We start from the raw sequence: 19,597 nt of genomic DNA on the forward strand, positions 1-19,597 counted from the left end.
CCATTCCACCATTCCGGGCGCATTACAAATTTAAAGATCGTGGCCCCATCACCGCGTCTTTCTTCTGTTTCTTCTGGCGGTTTCTTCGGCTTCCTTGGTTTCTTCCTCCGATTGTGTTGCATGACCTCCTTAGGGCGTAACTGTGCTTAAGCATTCATTCCACCTCGCAGATCATTGGTAAAAGTTTTGGATTGAGATACGATAGGAGGGGGGATGGATGGCGGTTATCAGATAAATTAGGAGGAATTACGATAGCCCCCGGAATTGGCGCAATCTCGCTGTGATTATACCCTTGCAGAGGGTATTATAATTTTGGTCAAAAGTGTGCAACGCAGTGAAGGAGACATCTCCGACCCTATAAAGTATATATATTCTTGATCAGGATCACCTCCTGAGTTGATATAGCCATGTCCGTCTGTCCGTCTGTCCGTCTGTCTGTCCGTCTGTCTGTCCGTCTGTCTGTTTCTACGCGAACTAGTCTCTCAGTTTTAAAGATATCGAATTGAAACTTTGCACACACCCTTCTTTCCTTTGCACGCAGTATATAAGTCGGAACGGCCGGGATCGGCCGACTATATCCTATAGCTGCCATATAACTGATTGATCGGAAATGCCATAACTCTGCTGTTTGTTAAGTTAGGAAGTTGGGACTTTCTACGGGTTTTCTATTTGGCCAATCAATCCGACGTACCAAATTTCATAAGAATCGGCCGACTATATCCTATAGCTGCCATATAACTGATTGATCGGAAATGCCATAACTCTGCTGTTTGTTAAGTTAGGAAGTTGGGCTTTTCTATGGGTTTTATTTTTGCCCAATCAATACCACATATCAAATTTCATATGGATCGGCCGACTATATTCTATAGCTGCCATATAACTGAACGATTGGAAGTGCCATAACTTTGGTATTTTTAAAGTTAGGAAGTTGGGATTTTTTATGAGTATTTAGAATGCATCATATGAATAATTTTGGAGAATATAATTTGCAGAATATTCTGCAAGGGTATTTCAACTTCGGATCCGCCCGAAGTTAGCTTTAATTTCTTGTTTTTTGATGTTACTAGTTATGCCAAAAACTTAACTACCATTTAAAGCTTCCTGAGAATTTAATCATTTACTTAAATTTTTACCTTTAAACATTATTATTATTTTATATATATATATCTTATAAATAAAAAAAGTACTCCATTATATGTTTAAGTAAGAACCTTTTTTTTGAAAGACTAGTTTGGAGATAGATAGATAGATTATAGAAAAGAGTTTAATCAGAATCCTTTTGTCGCTTATTTTACTCATAATTTTTTTTTCTAATTAATTAGTCATAAAACCTTTTTATTGATGGTGCCTTACTTGTTTTCCTTCTGCTTATTTATAATTATTTTTGACGGAGGCTTTTTTCCCTTGTTATTTTTGGTGCCCTCAACTTGTTTTCCCAGCCAATAACTTTAGTGAGTTGCCGCCCGTTGTTTAGTTTAGTTTTTTTTTTCCTTCTTTCTTTATTTTGCATAATGAGTGCAACTCCGACCTGCCCCTCCCCCTTTTTACCCCTCCCATTATGTTTTTTTTTCTGCACTCTTATTGCAACGTGATGTCCACAGGGCGATTCGTGTCGTGTCGGTTTCGTTGTTGCTCGTTGTTTGGTTGTTTGGTTGCTCGCTGGCTTTTGTAATTCGGTTGGAATTGCTCAACATAAGCCGACAACAACTTAAGTTTAACAAACAACAACAACGGAGTGCGAAAAAGGCGTTATAACATTTCCCAGTGCAATAAGTATTGCAAATTCCTGCTTTGGTCACACTTTCACACGATCTTTACAAGCATTTGATTGTACTAAAACTTCTATACAATCCGAGTTAATATTGTTGCACTTTGTATTATTTCATAGAATGGTTTTTTATAAGGGTTCTTAAATGCCAAATCATCAAATTAGGTGCCATAAACATACTAAATCCCAAAAATCAAAACAGAACCCTTTCTGCAATCCAAGATACAATAGAATTGAAGATCTTGTTCCTGGATACCAAGTTATATCTCCGTTTCTTGGTTAATTGTACATTATTACAAGCTTTTCCCATCAAATCTATAATAATAATTGTCCAATTCCTGCTGCTCCCTATTTCACACGATCTTTAGCTGATCTGATCTATTTCGAATTTCTCATTTGCGTTTGCCTCATTAGAATTTTTGATTGGGCGCAATTAAAAGGCCAGACACAGAGCTTATCAAATTGTTTTAGCTCCCCTCGCTGCAGTTTGTGCAGCTTGTAAATTGTCGTGTGCAATTCGCATCAATTGAAATGAATTAATTGAAAATTGCACACAAAACACACACACACACACATGTGCGCTAAAATGCAATGCGAGCAATTTACATGATGAATAAAAAATTACAATAAGAAAAACACTGAATGGGCGACAATTGAAGGCAGAAGGTTAAAAAGCTGATGTAGAAATGGAGAAATAAAATGAATATGAATTATCGAGTGGGTCTTAGGAAATATTTGCTAAATATCGTTAACTACTTCAGGTTAAAACCAAAATTCGAATTTTTTTTTTTTAGGGAACCACCTCATAATACAGATAATAATGAAACAGAGAATATTTTGTATCCTTAAGAAAGGTTTTAAAAAATAACATTAATTACCAAGCTACCATTTAAACGAAATTTATATTTATGGTGAGCGAAAGTAAGGGGTCCTTTTTTCAACAATAGGATAGGTTTTTGAAAAGTGTTTGAGGATTAGAGTTCAAAGTGCGGTCACTAAGTGACTGGGTGACTTTAAAAAAAAAAGCGTTACGAATGTGAAAACAGATGTTGTTGTTATGTTATGCTCCATCTCTTTCGCTTGGTTTATTTTTAAATGTAAAAAAAATGGTGAATGGTGTGGGTTACACTTAAAATGTCACTTTCGTCACAATTTTTTCTTCCTTTTTTGGTTTATCTTTTTTTCCTTATTATTTTTTCCTTCCCCTTTTCCTTTCCTTTTTTGTTTTGTACTTTTTCAGCAACAAGTTGCAGTTGCAAATAATAAAAATAATAATAATAAATGCCGCACACGCATGCATATTTCTTGAGTTTGTGTATTTGTGGCCCTTCTTTTGTGGCATGAAATAAATGGGGAAAAAACCGACCAAGCAAGAAAATCCATTTAAAAAAAAATCTCGTGGGCGAGAGCGAGAGAAAAAATATAAAAAAAAATACCAATGCACATAAAATGCGATTTAATTCCTCCAACACACACACTAAAAAAAAAAAGCGCAATGAACGAGGTCCAAAAACGCGATCGAGAGAGAAAATGAGCGCGAGAAGAGAGCGAAACAAAAAATTAAGCATAAACGGCATTTTTCCATTGTTGTGCGATAGAGATGGCACTATAAGTGGCGTGGCAGTGTGAGCGAGAGGAAAGATGGCTTGGCGCGCATTCGAAATAGTTGACCGCGACAGCGAAGCCGGCTGCGACGTCGCCGTCGACAGCGACCGCGGCAGAGGCTTGGGGCAAAAGATATGAGACCGTGGGAAAGAACAACGAAAGACATGTTGTTGCTGTCTGTGTGTGTGAGTGGCACATGTATGCTGACACAATAGCGGCCACACAAATAGGGCACAAATTGACCAATTCGAAAAATGATGAAAATTGTATTTGATAATTTAATTATCTAAGTAAAGTTTGATAATAATTACAGCCCTAGAAGAAAAAATGAAAAAATGTTGCATTTTCAAATAATTCAATATGAGACTAAAATATTTAATAGATATTTTTCGCAATATCTGCTTTATTCCCTGTGCACCTGTAGAAATATTCAGTTTAACAAGTGATACACATTTTTTTTCAATTTAAATTAATCATTTACAAAAAGCCCTTTAAAACACAAGTTATTTTTATTTTGACCTCTGCTGTGCGCGTGTGTTTGTTTGTTGGTAAATGACTGTGTGTTTGCGTCTGCGCGCTTTTTGCCTTGCCTTGTCTGTTTCCACGTTACACTTTGTTTGCCCATTCGCTTCGCATGCGCAGCAGTGCTGCCAGCTGTCTATGTAGAAATGGTTTAAATAAAGCTAAATGTAAGCTAAGTCAAACAAAACTTAATTTGTTTGAGTCCGAAAAGTAGCCAGATTCGGCGGGGAAGTAGCCAGAGGAGCAACACGCATGCGCAGATGCATAAATTGCGAAGCCCAGGCGCAGGCGCAAAAGGAGAATGAAAAAAAAAATTATAAAAAAAAGAGAAAAGAGAAATGTTCTCTTTCTTTGTATCTCTCTTTTGCTCTCTCTTTCTCGCTCTTAAAAACATGTGCAGCCCAGCTGCAAAACAACAATCTTAAGCGTCGTTTTCTTTTTGCTTGTCTCCTTCGCTAAATTCCCCTTGTTGTTATTGCTGTTTCTATTAATGCTGGTCTCTCAACCACTTTTTTGTTGTTGTAAACGTTTATTATTGAAGCATTTTTTATGATGTTTTGTTGCCATAAATCTGTTTTTATGCACTTCATTGGATTCAGTGGGTGCGAGGGAGAGGGGAGAAAATAGGACAGATGCACATTGAGGTCCATGTTCCGAAACAAAATTTGAATGCAATAAAAATAAAGTTTCAAAATCACTTATTATTAAATCCTAAAAAAATATTAAAAAAAATTTTTTTTTAATTTTTTTTTAATTTATTAATGTTATATACATTACCATAAATTCTTGTTCACATCATAAAATATATTTCATTATTTGGAAAAAAATTCTCTATCATTACTCACAACTAATGCTAAAGCTTTATATTTTCTTGACTTTTTATGGGTTTTTATCGATCAATTTTTTCTAATATAGTGGTAACTTCTTGGATACTTGGTTTTTACCTTATACTCAGAACTTATGTCTGATCTATCTTTTATTTCTATAGCATAACTATAAAGTACATGGAGAAATGGAGGATTGAATATTTTCTATTGACCTTTGATGGGTTTTAACCGATATAGGGTTTTAATTATATAGATACTGCTTTTAGGAACAAAATTAAAATTTTTTCTAATTATAATAGGAAGTACTACTTCTTAGATCTAACGTAGGGTTTTAATTATATAGATACTGCTTTTAGGAACAAAATTAAAATTTTTTCTAATTATAATAGGAAGTACTACTTCTTAGATCTAACGTAGTGTTTACATCTAAGGTCTAATGTAATATTTACGTCTTAGATCTAATATAGAGATTACTTCTGAGGATGCCAAAGTATCCCAAATGTGAACTTATGACCTAATATGTGACCCATCTTCTTCCAGGTTTCGAGGGCAAGAACTGCGACCAGAACATCGACGACTGCCTGGGGCACTTGTGCCAGAACGGGGGCACCTGCATCGACGGGATCTCGGAGTTCAGCTGCCGGTGTCCGCCGAATTTCACGGGGCCGTATTGCCAGGACGACGTGGACGAGTGCGCCCAGCGGGAGCACCCGGTGTGCCAGAACGGAGCCACGTGCACGAACACCCACGGCTCCTACAGCTGCATCTGCGTGAACGGCTGGGCGGGATTGGACTGCAGCAACAACACGGATGACTGCAAGCAGGCGGCCTGCTTCTACGGTGCCACCTGCATCGACGGCGTCGGCAGCTTCTACTGCCAGTGCACCAAGGGGAAGACGGGGCTGCTGTGCCATTTGGACGACGCCTGCACCTCGAATCCCTGCCACGCGGACGCCATCTGCGACACCAGTCCGATCAACGGCTCCTACGCCTGCTCCTGTGCCGCCGGCTACAAGGGCGTCGACTGCTCCGAGGACATCGACGAGTGTGACCAGGGATCGCCATGCGAGCACAACGGCATCTGTGTGAACACGCCGGGCAGCTACCGCTGCAATTGCTCGCAGGGATTCACCGGTCCGCGCTGCGAGACGAACATCAACGAGTGCGAATCGCATCCCTGCCAGAACGAGGGCAGTTGCTTGGATGATCCGGGCACTTTCCGGTGCGTCTGTATGCCAGGATTCACGGGCACCCAGTGCGAGATCGACATCGATGAGTGCCAGTCGAATCCGTGCCTGAACGACGGCACCTGCCACGACAAGATCAATGGGTTCAAGTGCAGCTGCGCCTTGGGATTCGCCGGCACCCGATGCCAGATCAACATCGACGACTGCCAGTCGCAGCCGTGCCGCAACAGGGGCATCTGCCACGACTCCATCGCCGGCTACAGTTGCGAGTGTCCGCCGGGCTACACGGGCACCAGCTGTGAGATCAACATCAATGACTGCGACTCGAATCCCTGCCATCGGGGCAAGTGCATCGACGACGTGAACAGCTTCAAGTGCCTTTGTGATCCCGGCTACGAGGGCTACATCTGCCAGAAGCAGATCAACGAGTGCGAGTCGAATCCGTGCCAGTTCGATGGCCACTGCCAGGATCGTGTGGGCAGCTACTACTGCCAGTGCCAGGCGGGCACCAGTGGCAAGAACTGCGAGGTGAACGTGAACGAGTGCCACAGCAATCCGTGCAATAATGGGGCCACCTGCGTGGACGGCATCAATTCCTACAAATGCCAGTGTGTCCCCGGATTCACGGGTCAGCATTGTGAGAAGAATGTGGACGAGTGCGTGAGCAGTCCGTGTGCCAACAATGGTGTGTGCATCGACCAGGTGAATGGCTACAAGTGCGAGTGTCCGCGTGGATTCTACGATGCCCATTGCCTCAGCGACGTCGATGAGTGTGCCTCCAATCCGTGCGTGAATGGTGGTCGCTGCGAGGACGGCATCAACGAGTTCATCTGCCACTGCCCACCGGGATACACTGGCAAGCGGTGCGAACTGGACGTGGACGAGTGCAGCAGCAATCCCTGCCAGCATGGCGGCACCTGCTACGACCGACTGAACGCCTTCAGCTGCCAATGCATGCCGGGCTATACGGGGCAGAAGTGTGAGACGAACATCGACGACTGTGTGGCCAGTCCGTGCGGCAATGGGGGCACCTGCATCGACAAGGTCAACGGGTACAAGTGCGTCTGCAAGGTGCCCTTCACCGGACGCGACTGCGAGAGCAAGATGGATCCCTGTGCGAGCAATCGCTGCCGGAACGAGGCCAAGTGCACGCCCAGCTCGAACTTCCTGGACTTCTCCTGCACCTGCAAGCTGGGCTACACGGGTCGCTACTGCGACGAGGACATCGACGAGTGTGCCCTCAGCTCGCCCTGCCGCAACGGAGCCAGCTGCCTGAATGTCCCGGGATCGTACCGATGCCTGTGCACCAAGGGTTACGAGGGACGGGACTGTGCGGTGAACACGGACGACTGCGCCGTGTTTCCGTGCCAGAATGGGGGCACCTGCCTGGACGGGATCGGCGACTACAGCTGCCTGTGCGTGGACGGATTCGATGGCAAGCACTGCGAGACGGACGTGAACGAGTGCCTGAGTCAGCCCTGCCAGAATGGGGCCACCTGCAGCCAGTATGTGAACAGCTACACCTGCACGTGTCCACTCGGATTCAGCGGTATCAATTGCCAGACGAACGACGAGGACTGCACGGAGAGCTCCTGCCTGAACGGCGGCAGTTGTGTGGACGGGATCAATGGGTACAACTGCAGCTGCTTGGCGGGATTCTCGGGGGCCAACTGCCAGTACAAGCTGAACAAGTGCGACTCGAATCCCTGCCGGAACGGGGCCACCTGCCACGAGCAGCGGGACGAGTACACCTGCCACTGCCCCAGCGGATTCACCGGGAAGCAGTGCTCCGAGTACGTGGACTGGTGCGGCCAGTCGCCCTGCGAGAATGGGGCCACCTGCAGCCAGCTGAAGCACCAGTTCAGCTGCAAGTGCTCCGCGGGATGGACGGGCAAGCTGTGCGACGTCCAGACGATATCCTGCCAGGATGCGGCGGAGCGGAAGGGTCTCAGTCTCCGGCAGCTGTGCAACAATGGCACGTGCAAGGACTACGGGAATAGCCATGTGTGCTACTGCGCCCAGGGATATGCGGGCAGCTACTGCCAGAAGGAGATCGACGAGTGCCAGTCGCAGCCGTGCCAGAATGGAGGCACCTGCCGCGACCTGGTTGGGGCATACGAGTGCAGCTGCCGCCAGGGATTCCAGGGGCAGAACTGCGAGCTGAACATCGACGACTGTGCCCCCAATCCCTGTCAGAATGGCGGCACCTGCCACGACCGCGTGATGAACTTCAGCTGCAGCTGTCCGCCCGGCACCGTGGGCATCATCTGTGAGATCAACAAGGACGACTGCAAGCCGGGGGCATGCCACAACAACGGGAGCTGCATCGATCGCGTCGGCGGCTTCGAGTGCGTCTGCCAGCCGGGATTCGTGGGCGCCCGCTGCGAGGGCGACATCAACGAGTGCCTAAGCAATCCGTGCTCCAATGCTGGAACTCTGGACTGCGTCCAACTGGTGAACAACTACCACTGCAACTGCCGACCCGGCCACATGGGTCGCCACTGCGAGCACAAGGTGGACTTCTGCGCCCAGAGTCCCTGCCAGAATGGCGGCAACTGCAATGTGCGGCAGAGTGGCCACCACTGCATCTGCAACAACGGCTTCTACGGCAAGAACTGCGAGCTGAGCGGCCAGGACTGCGACTCCAATCCCTGCCGCGTCGGCAACTGTGTGGTGGCCGACGAGGGCTTCGGCTATCGGTGCGAGTGCCCACGCGGCACCATCGGCGAGCACTGCGAGATCGACACCCTCGACGAGTGCAGCCCCAATCCGTGTGCCCAGGGCGCCGCCTGCGACAATCTGCTGGGCGACTTCGAGTGCCTCTGCCCGAGCAAATGGGGCGGCAAGCGGTGCGACGTCTACGACGCGGGCTATCCCGGCTGGAACGATGGCGGATCCGGTGGTTCGAGTGCGGCGGGTGGGTCGACGGGCAAGGAGCGGTATGCCGCCGATATGGAACAGCAGCGGGCGATGTGCGAGAAGCGGGGATGCAACGAGAAGCAGGGCAACGGCGACTGCGATGCCGAGTGCAACACCTATGCCTGCAACTTCGACGGCAACGACTGCTCGCTGGGCATCAATCCGTGGGCCAACTGCTCGGCGAACGAGTGCTGGAACAAGTTCAAGAACGGCAAGTGCAACGAGGAGTGCAACAATGCGGCCTGCCACTTCGATGGCCACGACTGCGAGCGGAAGCTGAAGAACTGCCTCTACGACGCCTACTGCCAGAAGCACTATGGCGACGGCTTCTGCGACTACGGGTGCAACAATGCGGAGTGCAGCTGGGACGGCCTCGACTGCGAGAACAAGACCCAATCGCCGGTGCTGGCCGAAGGTGCCATGTCCGTGGTGATGCTGATGAACGTGGAGGCGTTCCGCGAGGTGCAGGCCTCGTTCCTGCGCAACATGAGCCACATGCTGCGGACGACGGTGCGGCTGAAGAAGGACGCCCTCGGCCACGACATCATCATCAACTGGAAGGACAGCCAGCGGGTGCCGGAGATCGAGGACACGGACTTTGCGCGCAAGAACAAGATCCTCTACACACAGCAGGTCTTCCAGACGGGCATACAGATCTACCTGGAGATCGACAATCGCAAGTGCACCGAATGCTTCACCCATGCCGCCGAGGCAGCCGAATTCCTTGCGGCCACGGCGGCCAAACACCAGCTGCGCAATGACTTCCAGATCCACAGTGTGCGCGGGATCACCAATCCCGGCGACGAGGACAACGGCGAACCGCCGGCGAACGTCAAGTACGTGATCACCGGCATCATCCTGGTCATCATCGTGCTGGCCTTCTTCGGCATGGTGCTCAGCACGCAGCGGAAGCGGGCACATGGCGTCACCTGGTTCCCGGAGGGATTCCGTGCCCCGGCGGCGGTGATGTCGCGTCGTCGCCGCGATCCGCATGGCCAGGAGATGCGCAATCTGAACAAGCAGGGCGGCATCTCGCTGCAGGCACAGGGCGTTGGCCAGTCGGGTGTCCATTGGTCGGACGACGAGTCGGACATGCCGATGCCCAAGCGGCAGAGGGACATGTCCGATCCCGTGGGCTCCGTGGTGGGACTGGGCAACAATGGTGGCTATGCCAGCGATCACACGATGGTCAGTGAGTACGAGGAGGCCGATCAGCGGGTCTGGTCGCAGGCGCACATGGATGTGGCCGAGGTGCGGGCCATCATGACGCCGCCGGCGCATCAGGATGGCGGCAAGCACGACGTGGACGCCCGCGGCCCCGGCGGCCTCACACCGCTGATGATAGCCGCCAAGCGTGGCGGAGGACTGGACACCGGCGAGGATATCGAGAGCAGCGAAGACAGCACCGGCCAGGTGATAACCGACCTGATCGCCCAGGGCGCCGATCTTAATGCCACCATGGACAAGTCGGGCGAGACGTCGCTGCATCTGGCCGCCCGTCATGCCCGCGCGGATGCGGCCAAGCGGCTGCTGGACGCCGGAGCGGATGCCAATTGCCAGGACAACACCGGAAGGACGCCACTGCATGCGGCCGTGGCAGCGGATGCCATGGGCGTGTTCCAGATACTGTTGCGGAATAGGGCCACCAATCTGAATGCCCGCATGCACGACGGCACCACGCCCCTCATCCTGGCCGCCCGTCTGGCCATCGAGGGCATGGTGGAGGATCTGATCACGGCCGATGCGGACATCAATGCGGCGGACAACTCCGGCAAGACGGCGCTCCATTGGGCGGCGGCCGTCAATAACACGGAGGCGGTGAACATACTGCTGATGCACCATGCCAACCGAGATGCCCAGGACGACAAGGACGAAACGCCGCTGTTCCTCGCCGCTCGCGAGGGCGCCTACGAGACGTGCAAGGCGCTGCTGGACAACTTCGCCAATCGCGAGATCACCGACCACATGGACCGCCTGCCACTCGACGTGGCCAACGAGCGACTGCACGACGACATCGTCCGTCTGCTGAACGAGCACGTGCCGCGCTCCCCGCAGATGCTCAGCATGCCGCCGCAGGCGATGATCGGATCACCGCCGCCGGGACAGCAGCAGCAGCAGCAGCCGCAGCTGATCACCCAGCCGACGGTGATATCCGCCGGGAACGGGGGCAATGGCGGCGGAAACGGCGTCGGGAAGCAGAGCAGCCAGTCGGCCAAGCAGAAGGCGGCCAAGAAGGCCAAGCTCATCGAGGGCAGCAGTGCGGACAACGGACTGGACGCCACGGGCAGTCTGCGGCGTAAGGCGAGTTCAAAAAGACAAGTGCGGCCTCAAAAAAGGCCGCCCACTTGAATGGCCTCAATCCCGGCCAGCTGGCGGGAGTGCCGGGCGGTGTCCAGGGAGTCCAGGGGGAGTTCCGCCTCCGAACTCGGCGGCGGCACAGGCGGCGGCGGCGGCGGCAGCAGCTGCAGCAGCCGTGGCGGCCATGTCCCACGAACTGGAGGGATCCCCGGTGGGCGTGGGCATGGGCGGCAACCTGCCCAGTCCGTACGACACCAGTTCCATGTACTCGAACGCGATGGCCGCGCCGCTGGCGAACGGCAACCCGAACACGGGCGCCAAACAGCCGCCGAGCTATGAGGATTGCATCAAGGTGAGTCGAAGGTCGAGGGTCGAAGGGCAAACGCGAATTCTTGAGCATCGCTTGCAATGCAATATCGAAGGACAAAAGAGTGTTTGCTTTTTTTTTTAAGTTCCTATTTTATTTATCGGAGAAAAGTGGGCTTAAATATTAGGTTTTCTCATCCCCACCGCGAATTCTTAAGCTTTTACCCAGAGCATTTAAAATGCCATATGGTTACTTTAGAGGTTGTATAGCCTTTAAATTTGTTTAAGTGGAAATATTGTGTTTCAGAAAGCTTCTTTGGAGATTGATTTGATTATAATCCTGCCTGGATTTTGACCGAAAAAATAGTTTTTTTTTAAATCTCTATTATATTTATCGAAAAAAATGTTTCTTATTCCAACCGCGAATTTTTATTTTTACCTATATTTTCCTAAAATATCCTGCCATTATTTTCATAGTGGAAACATTTATGTTTTCATACAAACCGCGAATTCTTAAGCAACTCCTGCCCTAATATTCACACTAGTGCCTTGGATATTGATGCGATTATAACTAAATCCTGTTGATTAGTTTTGCTATAATTGAGTTTTTCGTTTAACCATTAATTTAAATCTTAGTACAATAATTGTTAATTGCCTGAACGATGCTAATAATTTCTCCAATGACGTTCCAGAATGCGCAATCACTGCAATCGCTGCAGGCCAACGGTCTGGACATGATCAAGCTGGACACCTACGGCTACTCGATGGGCTCGCCATTTCAGCAGGAGCTGCTCAATGGCCAAGGACTCGGGATGAACGGGAATGGCCAGCGGAACGGAGTCATCTCCGGCGTTCTGCCCGCCGGACTTTGCGGGATGGGCGGTCTGACCGGGACCGGGAACGGAACCGGAAACGGAAATAGCCACGAGCAGGGACTCAGTCCGCCGTACTCGAATCAGTCGCCGCCGCACTCGGTGCAAAGCAGCCTGGCGCTTTCGCCCCACGCCTATTTGGGTATGTTCCAGATCAGAATAATATATATATAAAATATATATAGCAAATAATTGGATGGGTATTGGGAACATTTATAAATTGTGCATTTAAACTAGTTCATTTGTATTGCCTTTCAATATTTATTTATTTAATTACTTAATACCAAGAATGTGATTTTATGAAATGTGATTTCCTTTTAATTTAATTAGATATACATTTTTTTTTTTAAATAATTTATAGTGTTATCTAATTCTTATTGAGGTTTCTTATTAGCACTTAATTTATTTGATTATCATGCTTACTAAATTACATTTCATTAGCACAATTAAATACTACAAATTTTATTAGAACTACTTTCTTAAAGATATTTCAATTGCATTTCAATTTCATTTTATTAATGTAAATTAATAAATGATTTTAGATTTTAGAGAAAGAATACTTTTTAAAAGCTTAAATTTGTTTATAATACTATGTGCTAATTGCATTTAATGGCTATTCGAAGAATGAGATTTAAATAGTAGATATTACTTTCTTTTAGGGCCACGCAATTATATTATATTATAACTTAGAAGTTGCCTAATCAACTGTTGCAATATGCATATAATAATCGATCTAATTCCCCGTTCCAGGTTCTCCATCGCCGGCCAAGTCGCGACCCAGTCTGCCCACCTCGCCCACCCACATCCAGGCGATGAGGCATGCCACACAGCAGAAGCAGTTCGGTGGCAGTAATCTCAACAGTCTGCTGGGCGGTGCCAGCGGAGGGGGCGTGGTCGGAGGAGGCGGCGGTCTGGGGCCACAGAACTCGCCAGTGAGCTTGGGAATCATCTCGCCAACGGGCAGCGACATGGGCATTATGCTCGCCCCGCCGCAATCCTCGAAGAGCAGTGCAATAATGCAGACGTTATCCCCCCAGCAGCAGCAGCAGCAGCAACAGCAGCAACAGCAGCAGCATCAGCAGCAGCAACAGCAGCAGCAGCAACAGCAACAGCATCAGCAGCAGCAACTCGGAGGACTGGAGTTCGGTTCAGCGGGCTTGGACCTGAATGGATTTTGTGGATCTCCGGGTAGGTCACTCAAAAATAACGAAATAGTGATCAAAATATCAGATTTTAACGACCATGCCAAAAACAACCATATATCCTTATTAATTCTGGGTCAGTAGTGTTTCAATGGCCACTGATTTGCTAGGTTTAATTCTATAATGGCTAGATTATATATATTATATATTATATATATATTATATATCTTTTCTCTTTACATTAACTAACAATAACATCATTAAACTATTCATTTTGGGCAGTTTAAAATGTTTTAAAAAGCAGAAGATGTATTATCCTTATTAGATCTATACATTCAGTAGCTTTTGAGGCAATGATTTTCTAGATTTTACATAATACATTGGCTTTAAAGCATAGCGAAATGGGTTAAACAATTTTGCTTACTCATTTTAGATGATTGACCTTTTATATTATACATTTAGACTAGGAAAACGTATTCGTTAGTTATTAGATTATTAATTTGAACAGGGAAAGCTTTTAATTGTGGCTAACTGGAAGGGAAATCAATTTGATTACTAGATTTGAGGTTGAAAGCATAGGTTTATGGGGCTGTATTGCCCACTGATCAATGTAAATGACTAATAGTTTTCTGTCCCCCACTTTCAGACTCATTTCACTCGGGTCAAATGAATCCGCCCTCGATACAAAGTTCGATGTCCGGCTCGTCGCCGTCGACCAACATGCTGTCGCCGTCGTCGCAGCACAACCAGCAGGCCTTCTACCAGTACCTAACGCCCCCGAGCCAGCATTCCGGCGGCCACACGCCGCAGCACTTGGTCCAGACGCTGGACAGCTACCCGACGCCCTCGCCGGAGTCGCCTGGCCACTGGTCCTCCTCCTCGCCGCGCTCCAACTCCGATTGGAGCGAGGGCGTCCAGTCGCCGGCGGCCAACAATCTCTACATTTCCGGCGGCCATCAGGCCAACAAGGGATCCGAGGCCATCTACATTTGACCATAAGCCGATGCGATGATCTATCTGGACGGGAATAGGGATGTGTGGATGGATAGTTGGATCGAAAATGGAATCGAAAGCGATTGCCAGGGATAACAGCAGAGGGACTCTTAAAGAGTCCGCGGCTACGTTCTATCTAAAATGCTATATATAATGTAATTCTATAATCCCTATGATTATGTATTTTCTCACGCGCCCCCTTCTTTTTTTTTTGTGTGTGTCAATAAGTGTTAGATTTAAGATCGAAATACGCAATTCTAGCGGAAGAAGCGTCATAAATTGTAGTAACTTAAATTATTTTAATGCTTGTTGTACAGTGCGCCAATCGCATATATATATAACAATATATATATATATATATAAAGATATCTACTCATAGATATACCAGTTAAGAGCTCGTTTTGTGGCGCATCTTATCTTATTGTCGTAACGTCATCGTAGCTTCCAGTAAACGAAAACATAAAATAATAACCAGAGAGAGAGGAGAAACTAAACTTAGCGCAAATTCTGATTGATGATCGATTAAACGTTGGTGGGACATTTGTAGTTTTAAGCGACCATTATATCACTAGGCCCTAAGTCTAGGCTAAGTTTTTATCGAATTCTACATTTAATTATGGCCCACAAGCTATATAAATATATATATATATTTCGTAGTTTTGTAGGTTTCGAAACTGAAGTGCTTATATAAACAAAATTGTTAGACGTATGCCGCATCAAACCTTTTTTTTTACACCAAGTTTTTTTTTTATTATTATTATTATGACTATTATGTATTATTACATATTGACTAAGCTAAACTGTAAAAAGATTCTCATAACTGTTTGATTTAAGTTCATAAAACAAAAGGAATTGCAAAAGTTATACAAAAATCACCAACGAGAACGTATAATGCTAATAAAAAACGAACAAAAAAACAAGAAAAAAGACAGTAACCAGCCAAGTTTTCTATATATATAAGGCCCCCATTATGATCTAAGTTGATTAATAGATATTTTCAAAAAATATACAACAGAGAAAGACACTAGAAGACCACAAATACGATTTTTTTGTTCGATTTGCAACTATTTTTAATTCGAACTGTAATGCTTTCTATCGTCTATATTTTGTGTAAGTTTTTAATTTGTAAATTGTAAAATTATTTGTTTTCCTAACTTAAACAGCAAGACAGCAAAACATAAATGCAACCATTTTGACATAAATAATAAATATTAAATAATTATTTTAAATATCTACTTGTTTTGATTTGATTATTTTATAGATTTTCGGGGGGCGGAAAAAACCATTGTGAGTCAATGAGACGTGGTAAACTTTGGAACAGTTCTAAAAAATTAAAAATTAGTTTCTAAATATTAAAACAAAACGCGATTTCTTCGGTTTCAATTGATTTGACTTCTCAAAATAAAAATAATAAGGTTCATTTCTAATACAGTTCACAATTTCTATGCAAATTAACCTTAAACCCCCACATAAATAAAAACAAGCGATTTCGTGTGGTCAAGGTGTACATTTAATTAAAATTTTTATTTGTCGTTTAGGGAACTTTTTGCTCCCTTGAGGCCACGCCCCCTATCCGACCGCCGCCCACCGCACATCGCCTGCTGATGACGTTGAATTTTTGTTGTGTTGTGTGCGTTTTTTCGTTCTTATAGACAAGCAAAAAAAAAAAAAACAAATCTACTGATTAGGATATAATTTTTGGAAAATTTCGACTAGATTTCCTTTTTAGTTTCCGCCATTTCCGCTTCCGGTGTGGCCGTTGTTGTTGCTGTACACGTTGAATTGCTTGTGTGTGGATTTTCGGAGTCCTTGGAATTGGAATCAGTGTCGTTGGGGGATTTCTTGGCCCCCGGAACGAAGGGGCACACGCCGCCCTTGCACTCGAAGGGGAACTCGGGACCCTTCTTGATCACATTGCCCTCGGCATCCTTCTTTTCCCAGGGATTCCAGTATCGCAGCAAAATCGGTTGAACGAATTTGTGCCAAATATATAGTAGCAGTGGAATGATAAAGCACGGTACGCACACCATCGTTCTTCGTGTTTTTTATGGGGGGGGAGAGGAAAACCCTGGTAATTTGTGACGGTATTATATACAACCCTCTCAGTTTTTGTATGTGACTTACTTGCTGGGGGAATTATCGTCCGAGGGGGGCTTTGTTTTCCTTATATTTTTATATTCCTAATTAATTTCTGGGGCACAGTGTGACCAGGTTATAGCTGAGGTGTATACCGTAAATACACCACGAATAAACTGTTATCAACAGAAGATACCAGATAGCGAAGACCGGAACCTGACAGCCGTATCTTTCGCAGACTCAAACCATTTAACATAAATGTTATGTTGAGTTAATAATTTAAGTGTTATTTTGTTCTTAACCCTTTAAAACACTTGTGACCCAATTAGTTTCCTCTTGCCCCTTTTAAAATATCATTGAATTGCTTTTTGTATCAATCTTTTATTGAATTTCCACAGTATTAACCAATTAAAGGACACCGGTAGGGATTTCCACCGCGACAACAGTATTCCCTGCCCGCTTGTAGATTGGTATTAACCCATTGGTTGTGGCAGTTTTTGATGAACAAATAGGCCCGTTCCTTGTGGCAATCGTGACCCAAAGCGGAGCAAACAATATTTGCGGAATTCGGCAAATGTTGAACGATCTAGAATTAAAAGTTAAGTTTATGTAGTGTTTACTGTACCGTGTAAAATTAAATTGAAACTGTTGTATCCATGAAAGAAAAGGTTAATTTTTCAATAGAAAAAGTTTTTTAAACTCCTATTAACTGCAATCGGAAAAATTGGTATCCAAACTTTTTGTTCCTAAAATCGCTTTAACATTTTAAATTTTTTAATACTAAAAGTTTCCAAATATCTATTAAGTGCAATGAAAAATATACGCTGTAAATTAAAGAATGTACCTTAATATTTAATTATGTTAAATGTAATTTTCTTAAAAATATATGTCTTTTTAAAACTCAATGATTAGAAATTTAACAATTACTTTTCATAAAAATAATGTTTCAAATCTTTTTTCACTGTGTTCACTGTACAGTACTCACCGCCTCCAGACACTTGGTCTGACACTGCTTGCGCCCGATGGCATCACAGGGGAACATTCGATCCAACTCCTGATGGATCAGGGGCTTTGTGGGCAGGCCATTGGGGATTTGGGAGGAGAGGAAGACGCCACAGGTGCAGGGAACCGGCAGATTGTCCTGCTGGGATAATGCCGCTGATCCTGGCGTCGGCGGCGATGGAATTGTGTTGGCCAAAGTGCTCGATGTGGTGGTGGCAGGTTCGCCCAAAGTGGCAGGACTTTCCACCGATCGCGGCGAGGTGCCATTCCCGAGGCTCGATTCCGTGGTGCTGGCCACATTGATGGGCCCCTCCGAACCAACTCCAGTTTCCAACTGGCTGTTCTGCGTGGTCACGATCACAAACTCCACGGCGGCGGGCCAATCCACTTCGGTGGTGCTGCTCAGGGTGGTGGCCTCCACCTTGATGTCCTTGCTCCGAGGACGCTTCCCCTTGGCGCTGGCACCACTGCTCCCATAGAGCGGCTTCTTGTACACTATCTTCGAGGCCTCCAAGTGGATGGCCAGCAAAAGCGTGAAGAGCAGCAGGGATTTCCTAAAGGCAGCTGCAAGCAAATTCAGGCTATTGAAAAATGCACCACAAGTTCTATGACAAAACGACATTCTTTTCAATTGCTAAGCAAATACTTTCCAAATTGTTAAGAATCCTTTGAAGGCGATAAATTAATTAACCCAAAATATAATTATTAGTTTTTCCAAATGTAATTTTCCAATTTGTGTTACAAATAAAAGCAATTGTTTATATACTGTATTTGTTAGAAAAGGCCGACTCTTATCAGTTAAGCTTTTGTTATACAAATTCAAAGACCCAGATCTTACCCATTTTGATATTTCCGACTCACTGAATACTTCTGCATTATGCACCATCCATTTTATAAGCCAATTTTCACTTGGCTTGCAGTTTTCAAGATCTTATTTTCTCTGTTTAAAGCGACCCCCAATAAAGTTCAAGTTGTGAGAACCGACAAACTGTGTCAAGGTAATTCCGATAAAGCAGAATTTTAACCCAGCAATTGCAATTCATTTATTTACAAAAAAGAAAGGGGATTACTTCCGAAATTTAATCATTGGCTGATTTTAAAAACCACATCTGCCAAACCGGTGTAAGCATTTTCCTTATTATTAATAATTAATATAAACATATATATATACATATATATATACATATTTTTTTCATGTAATTTCTATGAAAGTATTTTGTACATAAATATTTAACTGCTCATATATCTGTTTCTATATATGGAAAACTAGGTTTTAATATATGAGGTTTAAATATATAAGTTCGCATTTCCCTTATCAGCAAAATATAAACAACGATGTGTGTACTTGGATTTTGGCAATGAATAAATATAGTTCCTAATATATAAGGCACATAGTTTTTGGACAATCAGGTGCCCTTGTCAAGCCATGTATTTGGTTTCTACTTTCAGTCGTTTTCAAATTTTAAACTTTTTTATTAAATCTTTTATTAAATACTCTCACTGTTATTATAATTTTTTGAATTCCGGAATAATGATCATATTTTGTCATGCCTTTTTTAAAATATCATTGAACAGCTTTTTGTATCAATAATTTTCTTGAATTTCCACAGTATTAAACCAATAAAGGAAACCGGTAGGGATTTCCACCGCGATTGGCATTACCCCATTGGTTTTTGATTTTTATTTTGTGTTTTTCTTCTTTGGGATTTTGTAATAATTTAAATCGGATATCTATGTCAATAGCTCATATTGGAAAATTAATTAATAAAAAATAAAAGTGAAAAAAAATGTTATTTTGCTGTCTTTCTATTTATCAAAATATTTATTTGAGTTATAGTAATTATTTACTATATCAGAATTACGCTTTTAGATTTGTCAGCCATATCATTGTTTTTCATTGTTTTTAGTAATATAGGCATAGAACTCGGAATGTAGTCGATTTGTAATAACTGCAAGGGTATATAAACTTCGGCTTCCTTTCTTGTTTTACATAATATACTCATCTAGCTTTAAATATATGAGTCGGCATTTGGACATCCGGGTTCCCTTATCAACAAAATACAAACTTATAATATATATA

General features: G+C 45.0%; 3 protein-coding genes across 4 annotated transcripts in view; 1 reads left to right on the forward strand and 2 right to left on the reverse strand.

Annotated features, from left to right (window-relative positions):
* The window catches only part of LOC108045463 (neurogenic locus Notch protein), a 43,231-nt gene extending 27,563 nt beyond the window's left edge, over positions 1-15,668 (forward strand). Inside the window, 6 exon segments of the mRNA XM_017124794.2 lie at positions 5,263-11,133; positions 11,136-11,233; positions 11,236-11,478; positions 12,125-12,446; positions 13,055-13,492; positions 14,093-15,668. Of these exon segments, the coding sequence (XP_016980283.2) occupies positions 5,263-11,133; positions 11,136-11,233; positions 11,236-11,478; positions 12,125-12,446; positions 13,055-13,492; positions 14,093-14,439 (7,319 nt within the window). The 3' untranslated portion in view covers positions 14,440-15,668.
* Positions 15,669-15,926: 258 nt separating this feature from the next.
* LOC108045454 (UPF0729 protein CG18508) lies at positions 15,927-16,669 on the reverse strand. 2 transcript variants are annotated; one of them, XM_017124785.2, is made up of 2 exons: positions 16,564-16,669; positions 15,927-16,473 (listed from the first exon to the last, which is right to left on the reverse strand). In XM_017124785.2, exon 2 carries the CDS (start codon positions 16,467-16,469, stop codon positions 16,152-16,154), a length of 318 nt encoding a protein of 105 aa, XP_016980274.1. In that variant the 5' UTR covers positions 16,470-16,473; positions 16,564-16,669; the 3' UTR covers positions 15,927-16,151. The 2 variants fall into 2 exon arrangements, with proteins under 2 accessions (XP_016980274.1, XP_016980273.1); XM_017124784.2 differs by having other exon boundaries at positions 15,927-16,507.
* A 207-nt stretch (positions 16,670-16,876) lies between these two features.
* LOC108045461 (follicle cell protein 3C-1) lies at positions 16,877-18,366 on the reverse strand. The gene is made up of 3 exons (XM_017124791.1): positions 18,356-18,366; positions 17,501-18,081; positions 16,877-17,101 (listed from the first exon to the last, which is right to left on the reverse strand). The coding sequence occupies exons 1-3, from the start codon at positions 18,357-18,359 to the stop codon at positions 16,916-16,918; spliced, it is 771 nt and encodes a 256-aa protein (XP_016980280.1). The 5' UTR covers positions 18,360-18,366; the 3' UTR covers positions 16,877-16,915.
* Positions 18,367-19,597: the final 1,231 nt, after the last annotated feature.

Source organism: Drosophila rhopaloa, unplaced genomic scaffold (assembly GCF_018152115.1).
Source record: "Drosophila rhopaloa isolate 14029-0021.01 unplaced genomic scaffold, ASM1815211v1 contig_3, whole genome shotgun sequence".
Taxonomy (NCBI): Eukaryota; Metazoa; Arthropoda; class Insecta; order Diptera; family Drosophilidae; genus Drosophila; species Drosophila rhopaloa.

Coding starts and splice junctions, on each gene's coding strand:
- LOC108045454 (XM_017124785.2), bottom strand. CDS start 16,469: ATGGTGTGCGTACCGTGCTTTATCATTCCACTGCTACTATATATTTGG.
- LOC108045461 (XM_017124791.1), bottom strand. Junction 17,102..17,500: donor AGACCAAGTGTCTGGAGGCG/GTGAGTACTGTA, acceptor TTTTAATTCTAG/ATCGTTCAACATTTGCCGAA.